The sequence below is a fragment of the Phascolarctos cinereus genome, unplaced genomic scaffold, assembly GCF_003287225.1.
Source record: "Phascolarctos cinereus isolate Bilbo 61053 unplaced genomic scaffold, phaCin_HiC Scaffold_2;HRSCAF=192, whole genome shotgun sequence".
Classification (NCBI taxonomy): domain Eukaryota; kingdom Metazoa; phylum Chordata; class Mammalia; order Diprotodontia; family Phascolarctidae; genus Phascolarctos; species Phascolarctos cinereus.
The window spans coordinates 207985161-208011559 of record NW_027555625.1 but is presented as its reverse complement, the minus strand read 5'-3'; the positions used below and the strand labels follow the sequence as shown (position 1 = coordinate 208011559).

The 26399-nt window shown below is 35.8% G+C and overlaps 1 protein-coding gene across 2 annotated transcripts in view; it reads right to left on the bottom strand.

The window, feature by feature from the left end:
• The window catches only part of EIF2AK2 (eukaryotic translation initiation factor 2 alpha kinase 2), an 81800-nt gene that overhangs the window by 15900 nt on the left and 39501 nt on the right, over positions 1-26399 (bottom strand). For both annotated transcript variants that reach the window (XM_020992717.2, XM_020992718.2), the window contains exons 10-15: positions 23764-23854; positions 22908-22942; positions 18400-18474; positions 15177-15299; positions 10695-10814; positions 6090-6273 (exon numbers count right to left, since the gene is read on the bottom strand). In XM_020992717.2, the coding sequence (XP_020848376.1) occupies positions 6090-6273; positions 10695-10814; positions 15177-15299; positions 18400-18474; positions 22908-22942; positions 23764-23854 (628 nt within the window). The remainder of the gene's footprint in view (positions 1-6089; positions 6274-10694; positions 10815-15176; positions 15300-18399; positions 18475-22907; positions 22943-23763; positions 23855-26399) is intronic.

Genomic DNA, 26399 nt, shown 5'->3' with positions numbered 1-26399 from the left:
TAATCCTAATAGAATTTTAGCTGCTTGATAACCAGAGACATTTCAGAGGATTCATTCCCAACATAAAGAAAATCTAGAAAATGAGCATTGGGGTGGGCGCTGTAGACAGCTCCTTTCCACACACTTAAAGGACCAGGGGACAAATGCTTGGCCTTCAGCCCTCCTTTAATGTAACATCTGATGTTCTTCACCCCCACCCCCACCCTTGCTCCCACCCCACCCCTACCAATAATTTCCATGTCACACAGAAATAGGATTATTACAAGACAGAAGACATGGAGGCTGAAAAACCACCCTTAGATATGGCACTACAGAGGGACAGCTTGTCATTATCAATGACAAAATCATGTGCTATATTTTATATATATGTATATATATATATAGATATATATAGATATATATATATATCTATATATATCTCAGTATATTTTTGCTGGGTGAAGGGGATTATTTGTGTGAGAGAGTGAAATATTTAAGGATTTCTTGGAAGAAATCACTGCTATCCATGGAAATATCTAGTTGCATATTTCTTCCTACCAATTTTATAATACAAAATTATGAGACTTTACTCTGGGAGGGACTTGGCGAGCATATTTAAAAGGGCATAATAATAATAATGATGATGATGATGATCATAATTTTTAATAGATGTTATACCAAATACTCATAATCTCCAAGCCACATGGAATAAAATGTTTTCAAGAGGCAGAATCTGACCAAGTAGATCAAAATCACATAGGAACAGGATGAAGTACATATCTCTTTTATTCTGTCTGATGCTAGAACTAAGTTTATTGCCTATGGAACAAACATTCTATAGAGCACAATGGAAGGGGTAGATAGCTTTTGAGTGGAACATTGTCGGGGGAGGTGAGTTGAGGGGAATGATAATAAGGGATTAGGCTTTGGGGGATTTAGAACAGATTTGAATGATGACAGGGGTCCAGAATCAATGTAATGGGGAGGTGAGACAAGGAGGGAGTTTGCTAATCACTACAGAATGATTTTTTTCATTGTTTAGAGAGGTTTGGCCTCAAGATAGAGTTCTCTTGGAGCCGTAGGCAGATCAGGTGAAGTGACAAGTGCTAAGAACTGAAGGGATGGTATTATTCCTTTTCCCCTAAGGCAGGAGGCCAGGCTGGATCCTTAATGGAAAGGCCTTTCTCCTCTTCCTTGGAAAGGAGTCTGGCTTAGACAGAATGATGTTTCTTCTCTTCCTAAGGTAGGTTAGAGACCAGACAGAAGACCTGGCACAATAAAATGGCATTTCTCATTTTGCCACGGGAGGCTGGAGACCTGGTAGGAAATCTGGCAAGATGAAAGGGCATTTTCTCTCTCTACTCCAAATGCAGGAGACTGGTACTCTACTGAATGGTGTTTTTCCTCTTCCCCTGGAGGCTGGAGACCAGTGAGGCCAGGCAGAAGACCTGATGCACTGGAATGACATTCCATACCCTATCCTACCCTACCCTACCATAAAGGTAGGAAACTTTAATAAGCATTCTCGTCTCCCGGGTATAAGTGCCTCTACTTATATTAATGAACAAAGGGTTACTGAACAAGGTTTGACCTTAAAGGTGGCATTTTGCTCTAGAAAATCAAAATCTTTCCTATAGTCACAAAACAGTAAAAGTATAGTAGGATCTTGTATTCTTGAGTTCTTTCAGTCATCTGTATGAGGGCAAAGAAGTAGTATGTTATAGAATATTAGGTTAAAAAGCTCCCTATTCCTTACTAATATCCCCATCAAAGATGCCCTCATTGCATGTGTATGTTAGTCTCATAAAAATTTTATGTAAATGAGAAAGTAAATATATAGCTTGGTAGTCAATAATGTTTTCTGGGTTGCCTATTTTTGGGGGTCTTAATGAGATCTGAGACTTTCTCCCATACCTTTGATATTTTCCTCTCCTTCAGAAAAACACAGCCTTCACCTTCAATAGGGTCCAGAAATCCTCTTCACTTCTTTGCTCCACCACCCCAGAAAGGACTTAATCAATTGATGCCATGAGTTTTTGGGAAATACAAACTGGAGAGTAAAATGGGAGTCACTAAGAATGACTTTCCCAATTACTTTCCTAAAGGTCTGCATATGAATTCTTTCTATACTCCTTACTTTCTTCAATAAACCCTGTTCTGTGTTTAATAACCATATTAAGATGATACTTGCTGAGGAGTTAGGGAAGGGACATAATCCATAAGGACTATTATTAAGAAAAGACCCTCAAGACCACACCATCATGTCACAAGTCAGGGTCTGATGTGAGTTACACAAACATTTCTGTAGCCAGTAGAACATAGTGTCGTGTACCCAATAGCAATCTATACAAAATAGGTATTTTAAAAGTTGATAAGTTAAAATTATATTTTCAAATGAGATAATATTTGTAAGGTACTTTCAGTGCTTGGCACATAGTAAATGCTTAAATGTTTGTTCAGCTTGGCCCTTTCCAATTTAGTCTTCATTTTACAAAAGAAAAATCCAACACTTGGTCAACTTCAGTTTTATATGATGATCTTGTTTAGCTAATGATTCTAGGATGAAAAATAACTATAGCACTCTGAGCCCAGGAGCAGAGAGACATGTTGGTTCCAGTTTCCTGCTCAATCTGCCTGCAGCAGAATAACCAGGGCAGGAAACAAAGACCAAAAGGAGACCTACAAGTCTGTCAGCTTGCTAAGAATGGTTGAGTCTAGCAGTAGCCTACTGAAACTCCAACCAGGGTAAATCCCACAAGCATGTTGCTCAGTTACAAACTCAGGTCAGGAATTTGCAGAGCTTAGACTAGGAAGGCAACAATTGGATTCTACTGAACCTGGATCCACCACTTTGTGAACACTGAAAGTTTGCCAATCTCCAGCCTGAGCTTTCCCTGAAATTCAGTACTTCCTAGAAAGTAGTAAAAGAACCAGCCCAGACATTCCTTCCAGAAGTATAAGTATGACCCTAACATAAAATCTCAAGTAAGTAAGTAGGCTGGAAGAATGAACAAACAATAAAAAAGGATCCCTTCAATCCACTGATCACCACTTGAAAGAGATCCCAAAATGAAAACTCACAGGAACATCATAGCTAAATTTAAAAGCTCCTGGGTCAAGGAGAAAATAATACAAGCAATTAGAAAAAAAAATTTTTTTAAACTACCATCAGGATAACATAAAATTTAGCAGCTTCTACATTAAGAAAAAACAAAGATCATGGAATAATATATTCCAAAGAGCAAAGGAGCTGGGCTTGTAACCAAGAATAATAACTTACCCAGCAAAGCTACATATTATCCTGAATAGAAAAAAAAATGGATATTTAATGAACTTTCAGGTATTTGTAGATTAAAGATTAGAACTAAATAGAAATTTTGACCTACTAGACTCAGGAGAAACATGAGAAGGTAAACATTAAAAACCAATAATAAAAGACTTAGTGAGGTCATAATCTTTACTTCTTATATGAGAAACCATTATCTGTGACACTTAAGACTGTTATCATTACTTGGGTAGTTTGAAAGGGGATACATAGATAGAAGGCTTGGGGTTGAACTGAGTATTATGGGATGACCCTAAAAAATAAAATTGGGTAGGAAGAGGTAAAATGGAGCAATTATCTCATATAAATGAGGTGTGAAGGGAAGAACTGTTACAGTGGAGGCAGGAGGGAGTAGAACTGGGTTAAACAGGGAATAGCATACATTTAGAAGGGTATAAAAGTCTTCTTAACTTACAGAGAAATAAGAAGGTGAAGAGACAGGATAAGGGAGGGACTCTTAGAAAGGTGTGTAGATCAAGAAACAGGAGGGTAAGGGGAGAGGATAAGGGAGGGATTCTTAGAAGGAGAAAGGAGGATAAGGGGAGAGAATAAGGGAAGGCTTAAAAAGGGGAGAGGATAAAGGAGGGACTCTTAAAGGGGTAAGTAGATTAAAGAATGGGAGGGTAAAAGGAGAGGATAAGGGAGGGATTCTTGGAGGGGTTGCAGATTAGGAAGGCAGTGGTTAGAAGTCAATTAGATGTTTGAGGAAGGATAGAGTAAAGATAGAGGGAGAGAAGGATAAACAGTAACAAAAAACAAAATGGAGGGAAATGCACAACTTTGTAATTGTAACTTTGTGTGTGAATGGAATGAACTCACCTATAAAATGAAAACAGCAGAATGGATTAAAAAACAGAATTTGACACTATGTTGTTCACAAAAAAAATTTTTTAAATTAGAGATACACATAGAATAAAAATAAAGAACTGGGTAGAAATTACTATGCTTTAGCTGATGCAGAAAAAACATGGGTATCAATTATGATCACAAAGTTAAAGCTAAAATAGATTTAATTAAAAGATATAAACAGGGAAACTACTTATAATAAAAAGTACCATAGATAATGAAGCAATATCAATGTCATATCTGTATGCACCAAATGCTATTATAACATCCAAATTTTTAAAGGAAAGGCTAAATGAATTACAGATGGAAATAGCAAACCTATAATAGGTGGGGATTTCAATCTTCCCCTCTCAGAACTACATAAATATAACAAAAAATTAAATAAGAAAGAAGTCTAGGAGATGAATGGAATCTTAGGTAAGCTAGATATGATAGACATCTGAAGAGAACTGAATGGGAATAGAAAGGAATACACATTTTTCTCAGTGGTACATGGTACCTTTACAAAAATTGACCAAATATTACATGAATAAAAACTTTAAAGTTAAACTTTAAGATTAAATGAAGAAAAGTAGGAATGTCAAGTGTCAATTTTCAGATCATAATGAGTACAATTATATTTAATAAGGGACTATGGAAACACAGATCAAAAATTAATTGGAGATTAAATTACCTAATCTTGAAGTGTGAGTGGTTTAAAGAACAAGTCATAGATACAATTAAAAATTTTATTTTTATTAGTCAATCTAATATGTGGAGATGATACATGTGTCCCACAGAACTCTATCATTGTAAGCAGTCACAGAAGGACTGTAATAATACAGAGAACTTGGGAATGGTTTTGCTATGCTTTGATGATCTTCAAAGAAAAAATAGAAATGGAAAGGCAAATGAATACACTAAGGGGGAAAGTGGAGAGGAAGGTTAGGGAAAATTATCTCAATCAGGGGACAAGTCAAAGTCTTTACAAACATGGAGGGAGGTGGAGGGAGCAGGTGACACTTGAAACTCACTTCTGAACTGGTCAAAGGAGGGAAGAATACATATACACACAGATTTAGATATAGAAATATGTTTAACTGAACAGGGAAATGGGAGATAAAGGGGAGATGGAGAAATAAGAGGAAAGGCAGATTAGGGGAGAAATTAGTCTTAAGGAAAAACAAACTAAGAATATAAAAAATATTTAAAGCAGCTCTTTTTGAGGTGGCAAAGATTTGGAAACCAAGGTAGTGCCTATCAATTGGGAAATACCTGAATAAATTATGGTATATGATTGATGGAATGGTATTGTGCTATAAGAAATTATAATAGGGATGACTTCAGAGAAACGTGGAAAGATTTATATGAACTGATACAGAACGAAGTGAGCAGAACCAGGAGAACAAAGCATACAATGACAATAGTGTTATAAAGGCTATTTTGAAAGACTTAGGAACTCCAATCAAACATAATAATAACCAGGATTCCAGAAGACCCATGATGCAATATGCTACACACCACCTCATAGAAAGGTGAAGGATTCAGAATACAAAATTTTTTATATGTATCTCTCTCTCTCTCTCTCTCTCTCTCTCTCTATATATATATATATATATATGTATATATACGTGTGTGTGTGTGTGTGTGTCTGTGTGTATTTGGACATGGTCAATGAGGAAATTTATTTTGCTTGATTATACATGTTTTTATAACAGTTTTGTTTTTCTTTCTCAGTTGGGGTGGGGGAGGAGGAGGTGTGAAGGAGAGAAGGTAGATTTTTGCTAACTGAAAGAAATGAAATTTATTTTAAAAAATTACTTCATCTGGATTGAGCACTATCAATTACAAACACATTCACACACAAAGAAATTGAATTGCAAAATGCATTTACAGTTATCTACTTCCAAAAATATTATTCCACTTCAATTCAAGAAACAAAATATTCATTATCATTTACCTTAAGGTCTCTGTGAATTAATTTTTCTGAATGTATATATTCCACTCCTGCTGTTATTTGTTGAAATAAGTTCAAAGACAAAGCTTTATCTGGCTCACTGCTGTATCTTTGATCATCAATCCAATCTTTTAATGTCCCTCCTTCACACAATTCCATTACAATAAAAAGGCAGTTAATCTTTGACCTGAATGTAAAATCATGATATTAATATCAATGAAAATGCACTTTTTTGTGATGCAACATATTTTTCCTAAAGATTTTTAAAAGAATATCAACAGAAATATAAATGTAATAATTCAATTGACTCAAAAAGCTAAAAGAGAATACTTCCTAGTTAAACTGTTAAGAAATTGAAGTTTAGAGAGATAAAGTAAAAGAGTGAAAAGAGTATTCATTTTGAAGTCAGGAAGACCTAAGTTTAAATCCTATTCTTTCACTATTTGTGTGACCTTGAGCAAGTTTAATCTTTGTAAGCCTAAATTTCCTCAACTATAACATTAGAGAGTTAGACAAGATAAGTTCTAAGGTCCCTTCTTTATCTAAATCTGATACCACTAACATATGTTTAGCTGCATCTAAAAACTATATGCACTTTATCCTGGTATCTATCAATCAGTCAGGAAGCATTGATTAAGCAACTACTATCTACCAGGCACTGTGCTAGGTGCTGGTTATACAAGTGCAAATGAATGAAATAATTTCCCTCTTAGTTATTTGGAGAGTAATGGCACGAACACTCCTAAAGAATTGAGACTACAAAGATAATTCTCTGGTGTTGAAATTCATCACATCAGGGAAACACTTCAGTTGTGGAGATGGAAGAGTTCTCAAGAGTTAACAGCCAAGCATGTGAGCTCTTCTTATATCACCAGTGAATTCTCCTGTGCAAATCACCTCTTTGAGACAGATACTTTACATGAGATACACAGAGATACATCCAGAGAAAATGACTACAACAATCAGCCTTCACTGAAGGGGAGGGAGAGCCACAATACCCAGGAGATGTAATTACTTCCTATTCACCTCAAAAAAGGAACCATTAACCTTTCTTTCTCTAACTCATGTTCCGAATTACCCTAAATCCAGCCTATACCACAACAGAAGAACATTTATTATTTGTACTGATAGCACAAAGTGAGCAAATGTAAGCTCCTTGTGAGTACCAATTGTTTCATTATTTGTATTCCCAGGACTATCAATAGGGCCTGGGACATAGCATTAATTTATTATTAATTAAGAATTGATAAATTCTTGTTGATTTTTAAAACTTCCATCTTTGGGAGACAGGGAGGGTCTACCAAGTTCCATGTGCCAGAGCTTATAGAACATCAGCTCTCTGTGTTCTCGAAAAATTGATGCCTTTTTAATTCTACCTTTTTTTTTTACCTTGGGTCCTTTTTCTATTTTCCTCCTGTATGCCCTTAGTGCCATCCTGCATACTATTCATTTTGACCTTCTACTGAACAAAATAATTTGTACATTCCTTGAAGAGACTTTCATTTCTGTCTTCATATACCTAGCAAAGCACAGATACACACACATATATATATGTATGTATGTATATGTGTGTACATGTGTGTGTATACATATATGTATGTATGTATATGTGTGTACATGTGTGTGTATATACATATATGTATATGTGTGTGTGTGTGTGTGTGTGTGTGTGTGTGTGTGTATATATATATATATATATATATATATATATATATATATTTATATGTAGAAAATATTTGTTGGATTGAGTCTCCCACCTGTCAAAATCCTACCGATTACTGTCTCAGCTCAAATGCCATCTCCTCTATCCCTGATCCTCTAAGTTGGAAGTAGCTAGTCTTTGTGAGAGGACAGAGAATTAGTCTTCAAGAGGGAAACAGTGGAGAGAAGAACTTAAGAAGGAACAGACAAGAAATGTTCCTCAAGTTCTTCAGCTGGAGATACTGTTGATTGAAGAACATTAAATCAAGGAAAGATGAAGGAAACAGCAAATTATCAATGAAGATGGGCTGATTGGGAAAAAAATTTAATTGGTTGATTGAAGCTTATGGACATGGTAAAATACTTTAAATACTTTCACAGTCTGTCCACAGCCAGTTTTCAAGTTGGTTTCACCTAAGGCTGATCTACAAAAGAGTAGCAGTTGGTACTTATAAAAATGAATTGACAAAAGTTACTTAGTCAATTAAAACAAAAAATTTGAAAGCAGTGAATAAAAAGTTCTAAAAATAAAAGTGTCAAACAACAGTATATTTAATTCTCTGTTTAGGAAGATAAAGTTTTTCTTTTTCAGAAAGAAAGGGTTTAGGTAAACTTGGCTGTGAAATATCATAAGGAATCTCTTTGGATTTATGAATTATGTGGATTTGTATTCCAGCATGAAACAATTTAGCAGCAATCACCATCAATAAATCAGTAAGCATTTTATTAAGTTCCTGCTTTATTCAGTCATTCTTTCAGTTGGTTTAGAGCACAGTTGGGGAACCTACATCCTCAAGGCCACATGTGGCCCTCTAGATCCTCAAGTATGGCTCTTTGACTGAATCCAGACTTCACAGAACAAATCCTCTTAATAAACTGTAAAACTTGGACTCAGTCAAAAGGCCAAACCCAAGCACCTAGAAGGCCATGTGTGGCCTCAAGGCTGCTGGTTCCCCACCCCTGGTTTAAAGACTAGTGATTGCATCTTGTGAAAATACACCTCCAAATTTTCCTCCTGGGGGAAACTCCATCCTAGCAATTTGATTTCTTCTCCACAAAGGTTGCTGCTACTGATGGAGAACCCCTCACCCAAAACTGTCTGCTGACTGCAGGTCTTCCAGACTATTTCATCTCTCACTGGCAAAGAATAAAATCCCTGCAAAGCAGGCATCTAGGAAAATAATCAAACTGAATGCCACTTTATGTTAATTAAATATCGAGGCAGGCATCTTTGAAACAGCTTATACTGGGACTGTACTTTGAAATTCCTGCAATCTAATTAGTCTCAACTTGAATGTTTAAAAACCAGTACATTCAGTTTATACAGATTCTTCTCTATGCAAGCCTAAGCAACGGCATAAGATAACATACTGGTAGCATGCTGATGAGAGGTACGTTTTCAAAAAGGTATCATCACCACTTAATTGGAAAAAAGACTGACAGAGGATTTATTGCATATATGTTTCTTCCCACTCATTTAGAGCAGCCATATCACAAATTTTAAGAGCCAAGTAATCTCTTGTCTCATGTATAGTATCTTAGAGGGATGAAAGAGTGAATGGTGAAATGGAACAACATTACTCTCCTATTTGCCATAGAGCTTCTCAGTTAGCAATCATTAAAATTAAAATTTTTAAGCAAATTCACAAGCATTTGCAGAAAAAAAATCCTATACTGCTCTTATTTAAGTGAAACTATATTTGTTCCTCTCTAAAGTAACATTAGATGTTTATAATTTAAATTGCCTTGATAAATTTCTTAAGTCAGTGATTTCTGCTAAAGATTTTGCTTTATTGTCACATAATTTTAAAGGATTTTTGTCTCTGTCAACTTTTTTCACTGAATAAAAAATTAATTGGGTCAAGAACAAAAGAAGTACCTACTATATTTCAGCTTTTGTGATAGGTGCTGGGAATACAAAGAAAAAAATGACAAAATGACAAAAAAAAGTTCCTCAAGTTGCTTAGAGAAGATCGATTTATACAGTGCTTTAAAGTCTGCAAAATGTTATTAACTCTATACATTTTTGTAAATATATAATATACATATATACACATGTGATGAGAAAGAGAGAGAGAGACTGGGACTGAGACTGGATCTGTGATTTCACTGCTATCTGGAACTCCTGGATGAGGGAATTTTATTTCTTCAAATGCATGTCACTCTCTTTACAATTTATATTATAGATATACATATGTATACATACATATAATTACATACACAGGTACTTATATAATACACACACATACATATACCCATATATGCACATGGGTATATAAATGTGTGTATATGTATGTATGTAGTATCTATCTATACATACACACACAAATGTGTGTGTTCTATACACATATAAAATATATATGTATATTATGTTATATTATGGTCACTACAGTGCTCCCACCATAAACTTTCCTAGGACAACTCTAAGAACATACTCAGTAAATTTAACTTGTCAAAATGTTGATATAATGATGTCAAATGTAAACATGTTGCAAACTCCTTGAGGATGAGGTCTGTTTCATTTTTGATTTAGTACCCCAGCGTCTAGCACAGTGCCTGGCACAAAGTTAAGAATTAATAAATCCTTGCTAAATTAAGTAGAATATGAAATAAGTCTGGCATATTCCAAATAAGTCTAAAACTCAGTAATTTTAAATAGCTCAATAAAATCAGTAGTTCTAACATTTTATTGAGCAATATAGCTTCATATTACTTTTTTAAGTCTCTGACATTTTACTATCATACCCAAATACCTCATCTTATGACTGAAGATCACCAATATATATTTTTCCCTAGGGATAATATTTTATACCAAAAACATAATATGACAGAAGAAAGCAATGATTCCTTTTACATTGTTTTGTATAGTGCATTACTAATATTAGAGATTTTGAAAAGGAGAATTACCTTGAAAAAGATCCACTCTGTTCAGGATCAAAATTATCTTGTCCAACCCAACACAGTTTATACTTAACAATATTTTCATGATCAAGTTTAGCCAAAGCTTCTACTTCACGAGTTACTTTCCTAGTTTAAAAAAAACAAGATCAAAAGAAACTGTTTTCATTCTAGATCATGATCTACTCTATATTTGTTTATGTCCCTTAGAATTTAATATAGCGCAGTGTACACAGCATTTTTTGTTTCGTGTGTAAATAAACAAATAAATATTGGATGTCAAACAAAAATAGACATGCGTTTGGTCTTATGGGTTATCTCAGACATGGAAATCCCATGAGACAAATCATTGTCTTACTGTGATTCATAATATTCTTTTGTAATATAATAATCCTAGACAATCCTGTGCTAACTTCCCAGCTTTGGAATCATTTCCATGAACCTTGTTCTGAAGTTTCCTTTAGATTTAGTACTCCTATGCATTTTGGCTAGACCCAGAATGCCTTCTGGTCATTCTCATGATTGTTATTTAGACCCAATTTCCTAAAGTTATTCTTTAGGTCATTGCTGATTGTCTTTAGTAAATAGCAGGCTGGCCACATTTCTTACTGGAATTGGGGGAATAGGGACCCCAGAGATTCATCAACATAACATCTAGTTGATGATCACAACAGTTAACAAATATCATGAACTGTGTCATGCATTGTCTGTGACATTTTTATGCCTTGATTCATGGTCATTTTTTTTTTGGTGAAAGCGCCAGGTAAAACTGAGAATAGATATATTCCTTCCTACTCAATTTCAATATTTTTCAGAGATCTATCATATCTAATTTTTCTAAAATTCTATTCAGGTTCTTCATTTTTTTTTCCTGTTTACATTTTTACTGTCTATTTCTCTCTGTAATTCATTTAGCTTTTTCTTAAAGAATTTGGATGCTATGTCATTTGGTACATTGTCTATAGTACCTTTTAGCAAAATATATTTAGTTACCTTGTTTCTCTCTTTTAATTAGGTCTATTTTTATGTGGCTTTGTCTGAGAATAGGATTGCTACCCCTACTTTTTTTACTTCAGTTGAAGCATAATAGATTCTGCTCTAGCCTCTTATTTTAGTTCTGTGTGTATCTTTCTGTTTCAAGTGTATTTTTTGTTAACAACATATTGTTGTATTCTGTTTTTTAATCCGTTTTGCTATCTTCTTCCATTTGATGGGTGAGTTGATCCCATTCATATTCACAGTTATGATTGGTAATTGTGTATTACTCTCCATCCTATTCTCTTACACTAACTATTCCTTCTCTTTTTCCCCACTCCTTCTTTAAGAGTTTGTTTTGCTTCTGACTAATCCCTCCTTTAATTTATCTTCCTTCTTATTTCTCCTTTTCTCCTAAACATTTTTTTTCCTTTTTCCTTGTTGGGCAAGATGTATTTTTGTACCCAAGTATGTTTACATGTATTCTTACATACTTTGACCAGTTAAGATGAGAGTAAGATTCAATGGTTGCACTCTCTCCTCTGCCTCCTCTTTGTTATATAGACTTTCTCGTGCATTCCGTTTATATAAGAAAATTTTTCCCTTTCTTTCTCTCCCTTTCCCCATCCCATCTCAGCATATTCCTCTTTCTCACATTTCCACTCTTCTTCTGAGATCATCAAAACATAACAATTATTCTCAGGCCTTTGGTCTAATTAGACCCTCTCTTTGACTCCTGATAATGAAAAAATTATGAGTCTATATGTGTCATATTTCCATATGTGAATGTAAATAGCTCGGTCTTACCTTAGTCACTAAGCTTTTTTGCTCATATTTACCTTTTTATGCCTCTCTGTTTTTTAATGGAAAAAAGTATTAAAAAATTCAGACAATTACAATACATTGAAAAAAAACAGCAAAAAAATTCTAACAAAATGGTATGGGTATGTTATTCCATAACTAGACACATTTACAATGAAAATATAGAACACAACTTTAGCTCTTATCTGCAATGAACCACTTACAGGCCTCCCTCACAAAGAACATAATCCATTTAAGAGATCCCATCTCTCCAATATCAAGACCTAGAAAGGTCAGCCTTGTTACTGAAGAAAACCACCACACACCTGGCAGAGCAGACAGGAATCTGGTGCTGAGAAGAAAATAGGTAAGAAGGGTCTGGGGGTCTGGGAGACAGGGAAGGAGTTTTTATGCTTCTCTTGACTCCTATTTTTATAAGTAAAATTTTCTATTCAGTTCTGGTCTTTTCGTCAGGAATGCTTGGAAGTCCTCTATTTCCCTTCCACTCCCCCCTTCCCCCATATTATTTGGTCAATTCTATTTTTTTTCTAACTCAGCTTTGCTGAGCAATTTATTCTTGGTTGTAAACCTAGATTCTTTGTTTTCTGGAATATCATATTCCAAGTTCTGTTTCTTTAAAATGGTAGCAACTAAATCTTGGTGATCTTGACTATGGATCCTCTGTACTTGAATTTTTTATCTCTGGATGTTTGCAGTATTTCTTCCTTAACCTAGGGACTTTGAACTTTGGTTATAATATTCCTAGGAATTTTCATTTAGGAGTTTCTTTCAGAAGGTAGACAAGGGGTTCTTTCAATTTCCACTTTGTCCTCTGGATTTAAGATATCTGTGAATTTTTCTTTTATAATTTCTTAAAATAAGATGTCTAGGTTCCTTTTCATTCACGGATTTCAGGTAATCCAATGAATCTTAAATTATCTCTCCTTGATCTGTTTTCCAGGTCAGTTGTTTTTGCCTTTGAGTTACTTCATATTCTATTTTATTAGTCTTTTGATGTTTTTTTATTTCTTGATATGTCATGGAGTCATTAGCTTCTTTTTGGTCAATCCTAATTTTCAAGGCACTATTTTCTTTGGTAAGGTTTTGTACTTCTTGTTCCAAGATGGTAATACTCTTTTCATATGTGTCTTCCCTAGCTTTTATTTCTTTCCTCATTTTTTTCCTTTGCATCTCTTATTTACTTTTTCAAATCATGTTTTGCTCTTTTTAAAAACTTTTGCTTTACCTCTTCTAGAAATTCTTGTTGGAGTTGTGCCCAAGCTGCATTTTTCTTTGAGGCTTTTTTTGTAGATATTTTTGACTCAGTCTCTTCTTCTGGGTTTGGGTCCTGAGCTTCCCTATCTCCGTAACAGCTCTTTATGATGGAATTTTTGTTGATGCTGTTTGCTCATTTTTCCAACCTGCTTCTTAGCTTTGGAATTTATGTTATTTCTGGGCTCAGCATACTGGGGGAATGGCTGATCTAAACTTCTGTTCTCTTAAAACCTTCGGCTGTTTTTACAGCTCAGGCTTAAGATCTGCAGGCTTTCAGTGCTCCCAAAGTGATGTGACCTAGGACAAGGTCTGCTCAGTGCCCTCCTGGGTCTGAGCTCTGCAGCTTCCTAGTCCAGGGTTGACCTTTCAGCTTATCCCTGGTTGGGAGTTTCAGTAGACTGCTATTAGACTCAGATACTATTAGCCCCACTGGGAAGTTCTACAGGGTCAGGCTCCCCTTTGGTCTGGGCCTACTGCCCAGGTAATTCCACTGAAGGCTTCCATGTTGGGCTAGAGGCTAGAACTAGGGCTGCTCCGCTGCTAGAATCAGAGCCATCAGATACTATTTGCTTCCAGAACTTGTTCCTTGCCCAATATACAGCTAGAGCTCATATTCATGATTATTCCTCTCTGCCTGGCACCTATGACCTGGAACTTAACAGTTGGCTACAAAACTGCCACATGGTACATAGTCCTGTACCTGCAGGCTAGTTCAACAACATACATACCAAAAAAATTGGTGGAAAAGAGGATCTGGACCAGGAAGCAAGTAACCACATCCTCTTTTCTATTAACAAACTGGGTAAACTTGGGTAACCTGATGGAACCTCTCTGGGTGTCAGTTTCTTCATTATTAAAAGGAAGTAGAACTAAATGAGCTGTATTTTTCTTCTAGCTGACGGTACAACGAAAAGAGTTTGGATTTTGATTCAGAAAATTAATTTCCAATTAAATTTCAGTTTTGCCATTTGCTACTGTTGTGTTGGTCAGGAAAGTCAGCAAGCATCTCTGGGTTTCGATTTTTCCTCAGTAAAATGAGACAGTTGGAATAAATGGCTTCTGAAGTCCCTTCCAGCTCTGAATTAAGATATTATCTTCCTACTATTAGGAACAACCTCCATCAAATGAATTTACCATTCAAACAAGATCAATGAGCCCATTAAAAATGAGGGAGAAATTGGGTGAGTCTCAAAATATATTCCTTTTTATAGTATCTAGCACATAATTAACGAATGAATTTTTCACTATCTACTGAGAGGGCTGGATCAGATTTAAGAAAGGCAAGAAAGAAAGAAGAACAAGTTGTATAATGATTAGAAGACAGACGGTTCCCTGTATTCTCTCTCCTAGTAAGTTTTAAAGTTGCAGTGTTTTAAGTACAGAAAGCAATACTACAGAATTAGTCATGCCTTAAAAGCAACTTAAAAGTTCTCTACTTACTCATTATCAAACTTAACACGTTTAATGGCGTAAGAGTTCTTGTCATGTTTGTGTCTTCCTTTAAAAACTTGGCCAAATCCACCACTGTTAAGTGCTGTTATGTTATTAAAATCCTTGAGAAACCTTAAAGTAAGAGAGTTCATTAGTTATTTTGAGGTTTTAATATATTACATATTGCCTATGAACCATTCGCTTATTTCCTCTTTGGCCCTGAAGTTCACATGAGTAAACTCATCCATCCCTGTCCTACAATATAACAAGTCCCACGCTCTAGCAAGAAGTGTCCTTCTCTGATCACAGCCACTTAAGTATATAAAAAAAAAATAAAGCCAAGGTAGCCAGTGCTCAGGAATCATAAGGACTTAGAATAGGTCTTAAAACCATAAGGACATTAGGAAAGCAAGTATAATATGATGCCTGGCTCTACCTCTTCCCTACTCCACGTCCCAGATATTGCGGTGAATGAAGGATGAAATGACTAAGGAAAACAAAGCTTCAGTCTTCTGAGTATATTGATTTATTAAGCAATGCATGCCAAATGTCTAACAAAGTGTTACTGGGCTGCAACCAAACAGTGCTGCACTTTCAATGCCAGGCTAAAGTGTTTATATTTTGCCTGCCCCAGAGGCAATAAGGGGCCACTGCAGGTTCTATCTAACTCTAAAGTACAGAAAAGTAAGAGACTAGTCTGGACACTCTCTCTAAGATGCTATGGGCTTTTATTGTAGCTGGATGATCTGAATGTCTCTCTCAATGAATTCTGATTTGCTCTTTTAATGGAGTTGGTCTTTCACTAACAATGATAGGAAAAAAAGTTGTTAAACTAATTGTAAAATGCAGCAACCCAGAGGATAACATGCAAATTAGTCCCTTGAGTGAACTAAAAAGAAAGTAATGCAATAATACAAAGAATGATAGGCCACACTTCAGGGTGACCTTTGGATATGTAAAAATAGAGGATGCATTTGTTAAGCACTTATTACACACAGGGAACTCCAAATGTCATTCCCCTGAGTCCAGGAGATGGAATCAATGGGGAACCCAGTTCCTGACTGGATGAGCAAGAAAATCATGGACCTGGACAAAGGGAAGCTGTAGGAAGCCACATGGAGCTTAGAGAAAGAGAAGCTATAAAAAGTCAGGTAAAGCAGGAAAAAGCAAAAGCTCAGCAGAGGCAGCCACCATGGAGAAGCGGGCCAAGACTCAAGGGGCAAGGCTGCTTAGGCCAAGCGGGCACCAACGCAGACGTTAGGATAGAAGAACTATTGCTGAAGCTGCCTCCCTCCCACAAGACTAAAGCATTAATCTTTTCTCTCCTTCACTTCCAAAAATCTCTTTATGGGATCCTAAAGCCTTTTCTCTGGGCATGGAATAGGGAAAATTTATTTACCTTTTCTCTGTTTTACCTATTTATTTTTTCTTAGAAACACTAGTAACCACTAACAATCACTACTTATACTTATAGGGAAATGCAAGTAGGAGGAAATAAATGAAGGGGGAAACATCCCAAGTGAAGATATAAAGATAGATTTTTATCTATTTTTCTCAAAACACTAAGTTGTTTTTTTAGAAATACAGATTTTCATTAGAAGCTGTGGGCTAACAAATGACACACTGGAGGAGCTGCTGGAAAACAGCTGTATTTTTGGTGGAGCTGTGAATTTGGTCTAGCCTTTCTAGAAAATAACTTGGAACCATGCCCCCAAAAGTCACTAAACCGTGTGTACTTTTTGACCTAGCAATACTAGCTGGATAGTACTGATCCAACAATACTACCTTTTGATCCAGTATACTAGGCCAAAGAGAGCAAAGAAAGGGGAAAAGGACCCATATGTACAAAAATATTTATAGTAGCTCTTTTTTTGTGGTGGCAAAGAAACTGGAAAATAAGGGGCACCAAAGAATTGGAGGATGCCTGAATAAATTGTGGCATATGAATATAATGGAATACTGTGATGCTGTAAGAAATTATGAAAGGGACATTTTTAGAGAAACTTAGAAAGACTTGTATGAAATGACATAGAGTGAAATGAGCAGAACCAGGAGAGTAATTTATATAATGACAATATCATAAAAACCAACAACTTTGAAAAACTTAAAAACTATAAGCAATGAAATGGCCAACCACTATTCCATGATTCTGGAGGACCCAGGATGCAATATGTTAATTACCTCCTGACAGAAAAGTGATACACTCAAGATTCTGATTGAGAAATATATTTATTTTGTACATGGCCAATGTGGGAATTGATTTTTCTTGACTATATATATATATATATATATATATATATGTTTGCTAAAAAAAAATTTTCCTTTTTTTCCCAATGGGAAGAGAGTTAAGAGGGAGGAAAAAATAGATTTTTGTTCATTGGCAATTTTCAATTTAATTTTAAAAAATATTAAGGGAACCTGAGCATATTAGAAGGTAATGGAAAAGGAGCCAGTAGAGAGGAACTATGGTAAAACACAAAATATGAACTTTCAAAGGACCAAGCTCCCAAAGAAGACTGAAAGGAATGGATCAAAAGCCTACATAGAAGGATTAGCCTTGGCAGGAATGTAAGCCATTGATAGAGGTTGGCTTTGCTGGGGTATTCTCCCCAGAGAAAGGAGGGAATGAAGACATGAAGACTGAGACAGCTGGAGTGACTGATGATATACATGAATCTAAACTCAGATACCAAGGGAATTTTTCTAAACCCTGTGTTTAACTTTATCAGCCCTATTCATGATTGGTGTATTCAAAGGTATCAAAAGTCTGCTTATCTTAGACTTGAGTATTTATAGGAAACTCTAAATTTTTCAATCTACCTCAGACAAAATGTATAGTCCCTACAGCTGTGGGTCATCTAGAAGTTGTGCTATGTCTAAATAGAGGTTATTTCTTGGGAACAGTTATGTGTGTGGCTTTACTTATCTGAACCAGATTAAGATGGAGCCTCAGCAGATGCTAATAAAGTGGAATATTCATGTTTTCTTGTTTCCCTTCTGTATCATCTTCCTTCTTGGAGAGGGAGGAAGGAATTAGCAATCATAGAGCCCTTACTATGTGCTACGCACTGCACTAAGAACTTTGCAAATATTATTTCATTTAATATTTTAATTTAATTTATTATTAATTAAATTTAATTAATTAATAAATTAAGTAATTAAAATTAATTTAATATTAATAATTTCATTTAATTATTTCATTTAATCAAACACATTTCATTTCCCCACTTACCTTTCGTTGCTACTGTACACATTTTCTTTTTTCTCATCATTGCTGGGTGATTTATGAAAAGTAGGTGCCAAAAGTCTGAAAATTAGAAAGTGAAAAGTTGAAGGAATTCTAATTCAATTAGATAATAATAGTTCAGTTATACAGCATGCTACAGTTTACATAATGTTTTCCTCCCAACACTTTGGGAGGTGTTTTAAAATTTTGTATTTGTATGTAGTATAAAAATTACTGTCCCGATTTTATGGATCAGTAAACTGAGGTTCACAGAAGTTTGAAAAAACTTTTCCAAAGGTACACAGTGAGTAATGGTTAGAACTAGGACTTGAAACTAGATCTCCTAAATCTAATCCAGTGCTCTTTCCACTATATCCTTATAGGCCATAGAGAACAATCTATTACAGGAAACAAAAATGAATCTCTTAATTTCATAAACTTTTACATGTTCAGTTATATCACCAGTGTAAGAAGTTAACAATCAGCAGAGTTAGAATTTGAACACAGGTTCTCTGACTCCAAATACAATGTAGTCTCTACTGTATCATGCTGCCTCACATATCCAAGCTGCCACCTACAATGAAATATGCTTTTCTCACCAAAGAACTTTGCAGCTTCCTCATTTCCATTTCTTTACACTGGATTGCTAAGGTGGTGGAAATGATGTGGTCAAAAGAACAACAGACAAGGAGCAAAAATAACCAAATTCTATTCCCAATACTGCTACTAGCTGTATGGCCTTGGGCAAGATAATTCAGCTCTTTGGACCTCAGTTGCTTCATCTATAATATTATGGGATTGGACTATATCAGTGGCATCAAACTCAAATAGAAATGGGGGTCACTAAACCAAATAAAATGATCACTTTGGGCCAAATACTGACTTAGAAGACCACAAATTAAAATTAGCTATGTTTTATTGTATTTTTATTTATTTTGTTAAATATTTCCCAAACACATTTAAATCTGATTCCAGCATCATTCAGGAGCAGGACATATATTTCATACCTCTGGACTAGATCATGTCTAAGATTATCCAGCTCTGAATTTCTATGATTCATCAGTATCTTAAATATCATTTTTTTGTTCCATATCCCCCTGCTGGAGACATAAGTATTGTTCCCATCCAATCCAAATTTCAAGTTCTGCCTATGTTTTCCCCTACATTATTTCTTAGAAACACTTCTTTCTTAGGATGTGGGGGTGGGGGTGGAGCCATGATGGCAGAGAAAAGGCAGGGATTCATTCACATGAGCGCTCCCAAATTCCTCTCCGAACGGCTTTAAGATAACACCTCAAAATGAATTCTAGAGTGAAAGAACCAACAAAAAGACAGGGTGAAACAATTTTCCAGCCTAAGACAATTAAGAAGGTCAACAGGAAAAGGCTGTCTCACTAGGGTGAGAGTAGAACATGGTCCAGCACAGACCTTGGGGGCAACTGAAAAGGCAGCAGTGAGTTAGAAACTCTCAGCCCACAGATGATAAGAGGGCCAGACAACTGGTCAGAAAGAGAGTAGAGGGGAAATTTTGCTGGCAGTGGCTGTAAGACTCCGTTGCATTGCCCATATGGTGATCCAGGTCATGGGCCCAGGTCACAGTCTCAGAATGAGGAAGAGCACTAGCACAATAGAGCTCTCAGCCTCAGGGGAGCAGGGACCCTGCTCATAGTTCCTGGGTGGAAAAGAGCGTTTGTGGTAACTCACAGACCAGAATATGCTCCAGGAGAGCAGTGACCACATCTCTCTTTAGATCATACCACTTTGGAAGAACTGAAAACTTATAGGTCCCTAGAATTCCCTCTAAAAGCAGCTGCACAAAAAAACCTGGAGCTTGAGACAGTGCACCCTCCACCACAAGAACAGAGACCAACTTTAACAAAAAGTTAGAAGTCAAGAAATAGGCTGGGAAAATGAGCAAACAAGAAAAAAAGAACCTGTGCATAGAAAGTTACTATGTTAACAGGGAAAATCAAAACACAAAATCAGAAAGGGACAACAATGTCAAAATGGCTACATGCAAAACCTCCTAGAAAAATGTGAATTGATGTCAGGCCCCCAAAATAATTCCCGGAAGAGCTCAAAAACTATTGTAAAAATCAAATAAGAGAGGTAGAGGAAAAATGGGAGAAAGAAATGAGAGCTACGCAAGAGAATCATGAAAAAAGAATCAACAGCTTGGTAAAGGAAGCACAAAAAAATGAGAAAAGATGTACAAAAATTCACTGAAGAAAACAACTCCTTAAAAAGTGGAATTGGCCAAATGGAAAGAAGGTACAAAAGCTCACTAAAGTAAATAACTCCTTAAAAATTAGAAGTAGGCAAGTAGAAGCTAATGACTCCATGAGACACCAAGAAATAATCAAGTAACATCAAAAGAATGAAAATATAGAAGAAAATGTGAACTATCTCACAGGAAAAACAACGGACCTGGAAAATAGATTTTGGAGAGATAATTTAAGAATTTTTGGATTACCTGAAAGTTATGATCAAAGTAAGAGCCAAGATACCATATTTCAATAAATCATCAAAGAAAACTGCCCTTCCCTCCCACCAATATCCTAGAACCAGAGGGTAAAATACAAATTGAAAAAATCCACTGATCACCACCTGAAAGAGATATCACAATGAAAATTCCCAGGAATATTATAGCCAAATTCCAGAGCTCCCTGGTCAAGGAAAAAATATTGCAAGCAACCAGAAAGAAACAATTCAAATATCATGGAGCCATAGTCAGAAAAATACAAGATTTAGCTCTTCTACACTAAAGTGGAGGGCATAGAATGTGATTCCAGAGGGCAAAGGAGCTAAACAACCAAGAATCACCTACCCAATGAAATTAAGGATAATCCTTCAAGGGGAAAAATAAAGATTTAGTGAAATAGAGGATTTTCAAGCATTCCTGATGAAAAGACCCAAGCTGAATCAAAAAATCTGACATTCAAACACAAGACTCAAGAGAAGCATAAAAAGGTAAACAGGAAAGAGAAATTGTAAGGCATTCAATAAGGGTAAACTGTTTATATTCCTACAAGGGAAGATGATACTTGTAATTTCTAAGAATTATCATTATTAGGGCAGTTAAAAGAAGCATAAATAGATAGCCTGAGCATGAATTGACGACAATGGGATGTTATCCAAAAAAATTAAATTAAGGGGTGAGAAAGAGGGATGCACTGGGAGAAGGGGGAAAGGAAAGGTATAATGGGCATAATTTTCTCACATAAATGAAGTACTCAAGGAAGAGCTTTCATGGTGGAAGGAGAAATGGGGGAGGGGATGGCCAGCAACCTTGAACCTTATTCTCATCAGAATTAGCTGATAGAGGAAATAATGTAAACACTCAGTTGGGTAAAAAAATCTATTTTACCCTACAGAAAAGGAGGAGGAAGGGAGATGAGAGAAGGAGGAAGGGGGATGAGAGAAGGCAGGGACAGAGACTGATAAAAGGGAGGGCAGATTGGGGGAGGTAGTGGTCAGAAGCAAAACACTTTTGAAGAGGGAAAGGGTAAAAGGAAGGAGAGGGAGAGGAGAAAAAGAAGAAGAAAGAGAAGGAAGAAGGGGAGAGGGAAGTGGAAGGGGAAGGGGGAGGAGGGGAAGGAGGATGAGGAGAAGGAGAAGGAGAAAAACAGGATAGAGGGAAATACACAGTTAGTAATCATAACTGTGAATGTGAATGGGATGAACTCACCCATAAAATGGAAGCAGACAGTAGAGTGGATTAAAAAACAGAATCTTACAATATGATGTTTATAAGAAACACACCTGAAGCAGAGAGACATACATAGAGTAAAAGTAACAAAATTCATCTGGAAGAACAAAATATTAAGAATATCAAGGGAGTCAATAAAAAAAAATTAAGGAAGGCAACCTAGCAATTCCAGATAGCAAACTGTTACAGCAGCAGCAGCTTCAGGAACTAACCCATAAAAAGGAATTGTATAGCAGAATGAATCAGAAACCAGAATTTAACAATAAGTTGTTTACAAGAGACATGTTATACAGATGGGCTAGTAGGCAGATGCAAAGTGAGGTTACATTTCTTCTCACTTGTGTCCTGGACAAAATATGAACTCCCTGGAAAAAAAAAGCATGAATCCACTTGTCAACTCTGGCTCCTCATTGCCCTACTGCCTTTGTTTTAAGACTGATTCAGCTTCACAGATTACTTGTTGTAGCAAAAGCAAAGACCACTGAGCTGCACTTCTGGACTGATACATACTTCAGGACTGGTCCTTGGGCTTAGCCTTTCAAAGGAAACAGATTCATATGGAAAAAATAGATATTAATATTCAGAAGAATGACAAAAAAGAAACAAGTAAAGATAGCCTAGCACGACCAGGGGAGGTAGCATAATGTAGTGGAAAGATAATTTTCTCTGAATTCAGAGACTCTCCACCTTACACAGGAGCCACATCAGTATGTCAAAGGCTCTGTATACATTGAGTCCTCAAAAAACTTAATTACATAACAAACTACGTACTTGAAATCAAAGTAAGATAAACTGAAATCAATACCTTTTATTCTTCAGTTGATAACTTCCAGTAGATTTCTATGATAAAAGAAAATGAAAATTTTCATGGGATTGAATCAATTCAATTATCAGCATGCTCTGGAGGGAATCTTCCCACACTGTATCCAGATATTTCATTAGCCATATTTCCTTATCTACATTATTCATGGCCTTTTTCACTTTTCATCTTATAAACCCCAACTCCAATCCTGTCTCTGTAGGGTAAGATTAGTCCTCCCTAATCCCCCTTATTAGTAATGACTTTTCATCTTGTATTTCACATAAATATCATTTACCATGGTAATATATAGTATTATAGTTACCAGGGTTTGTATCAAAGCTCTATAAATGGACATGTTTTGTCTTCTAAACTTTTTGCATCTGTCTCACTATCTGGCACACAGTAGTCACTTAATAAAATGTTTGTTGAGATGAAATTGAACTGAACTGAAATGAACTAAATTCTGCTCTCTTGTTCTCTTTGCTACTCTATTATTCTAATCCCAATCACAAAGGGAAGGGGAAACAGTAGTATTGGATTCCTCTAAAGTAGTGTTTCTAATAGTATATTAGGACGACTATTAGTGGATTACAAGGGAAGAGGAAGCTCCATGTAGAAAGATGTAAAAGCATGAGAGATTTGTGGAGGAATCTATTCTGTGAGTGATGCAGGATGTGAGTGAAGTAGGAATAGTGAAAGGACCAAAAGAGGGCCATTTTTGCCATCATGGATTATTAGTAATATAATAATAATAAACTATTTCATTACATAAAAACTATGTTTTCTAGTAAAGAATTCTTCATGAATAAAAACTAGGACAAGACTAGTAAGAAAGAAAATGCAGAGATTAATACCATACCGGAGAATATGAAGAGAAATTTTGCAAGCTATCATTACTATTCCTTTCTGAAGCATCTTCTGAGAATCCTGTTTCAGCTGCCATGCTATTTCTGCCAAACAAAAAAACAATAACAATTGATTTTACATGTCTAATTGCTCCTTTATACATGAATCAGTTTTTCATGCCTCTTAGACACTCTTTAAGGATCTCACATTCTGTCCACAATGGCTATTGTAGTTCTTTTATTTTATTTATTTTTAGTTTTCCATATTCACTTTTTTTATTTGTTTAGAGTAATTTTTATATGTATTTGGAGGGGTTTGAGGGAGAACTCTGACATCTTGGCTCTACCCCCTCCCACATTTACTTTTATAAGATTTTGAGTTCCAAATTGCCTATTATAGTTTTAAAAAATATTCTTCTTCAGGAAGTTTGTCTTTGAATATAACATTGTCATAAACTTTGGCTACTTTCAAGGCTATAAAATCAGTCTTTCAAGGAGTCTAGCCTGGATTTTGGACTTTGCCTAATGCTATCTTTAACTTGGCATGTAGTTTGATCCACAGAAATAATTCAATTTCAGAATATTTGACTTCTTTTAATCAATATCACTGAAAATTGGTTATACAATAAAGTATTACTAGCAAATACTTTAAAGAGGAGGTACTAAAAACAAAGATACTGCTATTATAAGCTTCCACAAATACCAGATTACATTTTACTTTTTAGTCCAAGAAGGATTAAACATCTTATACAAATATCCACTTTTGGAGGGAACATTATGGCAGAGTAGTAAATCTCTTATTTAGGCTCAATTTGATCCTTAGCATAATTCAGCCACCAGTAAAGGAACATACCCTGAAGTGATTTCATTTGGCCAGAAATACAACAAAGACTTATAAAGTTTTGGCAACAGCATCCTAAAAATCTAAAAGACAGAACATTACTCTATAAAAGTAGACCTTTTGGGTGGAGCCAAAGTGGCTGATGAGGGCTACAACTCAGCTGAACTCTCTTAACATTCCCCTCCAAACAACTTTAAAATAACCCCTCAAATAAAATTTTGGAGTGGCAGAGTCAACAAAAGGTATGGGTAAAATATTTTTCCATCCTAAGAAAACTTAGGATTTCCACAAGAAAGGCCTGAACCACTGGGGTGGAAGCCTGTCTAGAGAATACACAAACAGTGGCTGCTTGTGTTGCAGCCACAGCTTCAGGAACACTCAGCCCAGAAACAATAAGGAGGTCAGACAATTGGCCAGAAAGAGATTACAAGGGACCCATTGCTGGCACTGGGTACAGCTGGAACTGATTGGCAACTCTGTTGATCATATACAGTTCTGGGTCACAGTTCCAGGGTGGAGAAGAGTGCTTGTGGTCAGTGAAAAAGGCACAGGGACCCTGGTCACAGTTCCAAGACCAAGAGGAAGGCAGCTACAGGTGAGCAGTAGCCATTCCTGGGTAAAGACCAGAGCACATGATCAACTATGATAGTCTTACCTCTTCTCAGCGGTACAATGATTCAAGATAATTCAAAGATTCATGATGAAAAATGCTATCCACAACCAGAAAAAAACAAACTATGGAGTCTAAATGCAGATCAAAGCATGCTATTATCACTTTTTTGGGGTTTTTTTTCCCATGGGTTTTTCTTTTTGTTCTGTTTCTTCTTTCCACTAATGTGGAAATGTTTAACAAGATTGCACATGTATAACCTATATCAGATTGCTTGCCATCTTGGGAAGGGGGAATGGAAGGGGGAGAAAAAATTTGGAACTCAAAATCTTATAAAAGTGAATGTTAAAAACTATCTTTACACGTAATTGGAAAAAAAAAATAAAATACTATTTACCAAAAAATAAAAAGACCGGAGCACAGACCAAGAGACCAGTGATTACACCTCTCCCTGGATCACACCACCTTGGAAGCAGTGAAAACTTGCAGACACCCAGAACTAGCTCTGAAAACAGCAATACGAAAAACCCCAAAGCTTGGGAAAGTGCTTCTTTGCCTTCAGATGAGCAAAGCCCAACTTTAACATAAAGTTTAAAGAGAAGAAATAGGCTGGGAAAATGAGCAAACAACAACAAAAAAAGAACTTGACCATAAAAAGCTACTATGGTAGCTTTTGGACTTGGCCTAATGTTATCTTTAATTTGACATGTAGTCTGATTTACACAAATAATTCAATTTCAGAATATGTTTGACTTCTCTCAGAAGGGAAGACCAAAACACAAACTCAGAAAACAACAACATGAAAACAGCTAAAACAAAAGTCTCAAAGAAAAACTGCTAACTGAACACAAGACCAACAAGAATTCCTGGAAGAATTAAAGAAAGAGATAAGAGTGGTAGAGGAAAAAATGGAAAAAGAAATGTGTGATGCAAGAAAATTATAAAAAGAGAATTAGCAGCTTGGCAAAAGAGGCACAAAAAATACTGAAGAAAATGTCACCTTAAAAAACAGAATTGGCCTGATGGTAAAGGAGGGGGAAAAAATCCATTGAAGAAAAGAACTCTTTAAAAAGCAGAATAGGTCAAATGGAACAAGAGGCACAAAAGGTCACTGAAGGAACTAACTCATTAAAAATTAAAATTAAACAAGTAGAAGCTAATGACTCCATGAGACATCAAGAAACAATAAGACACAATTA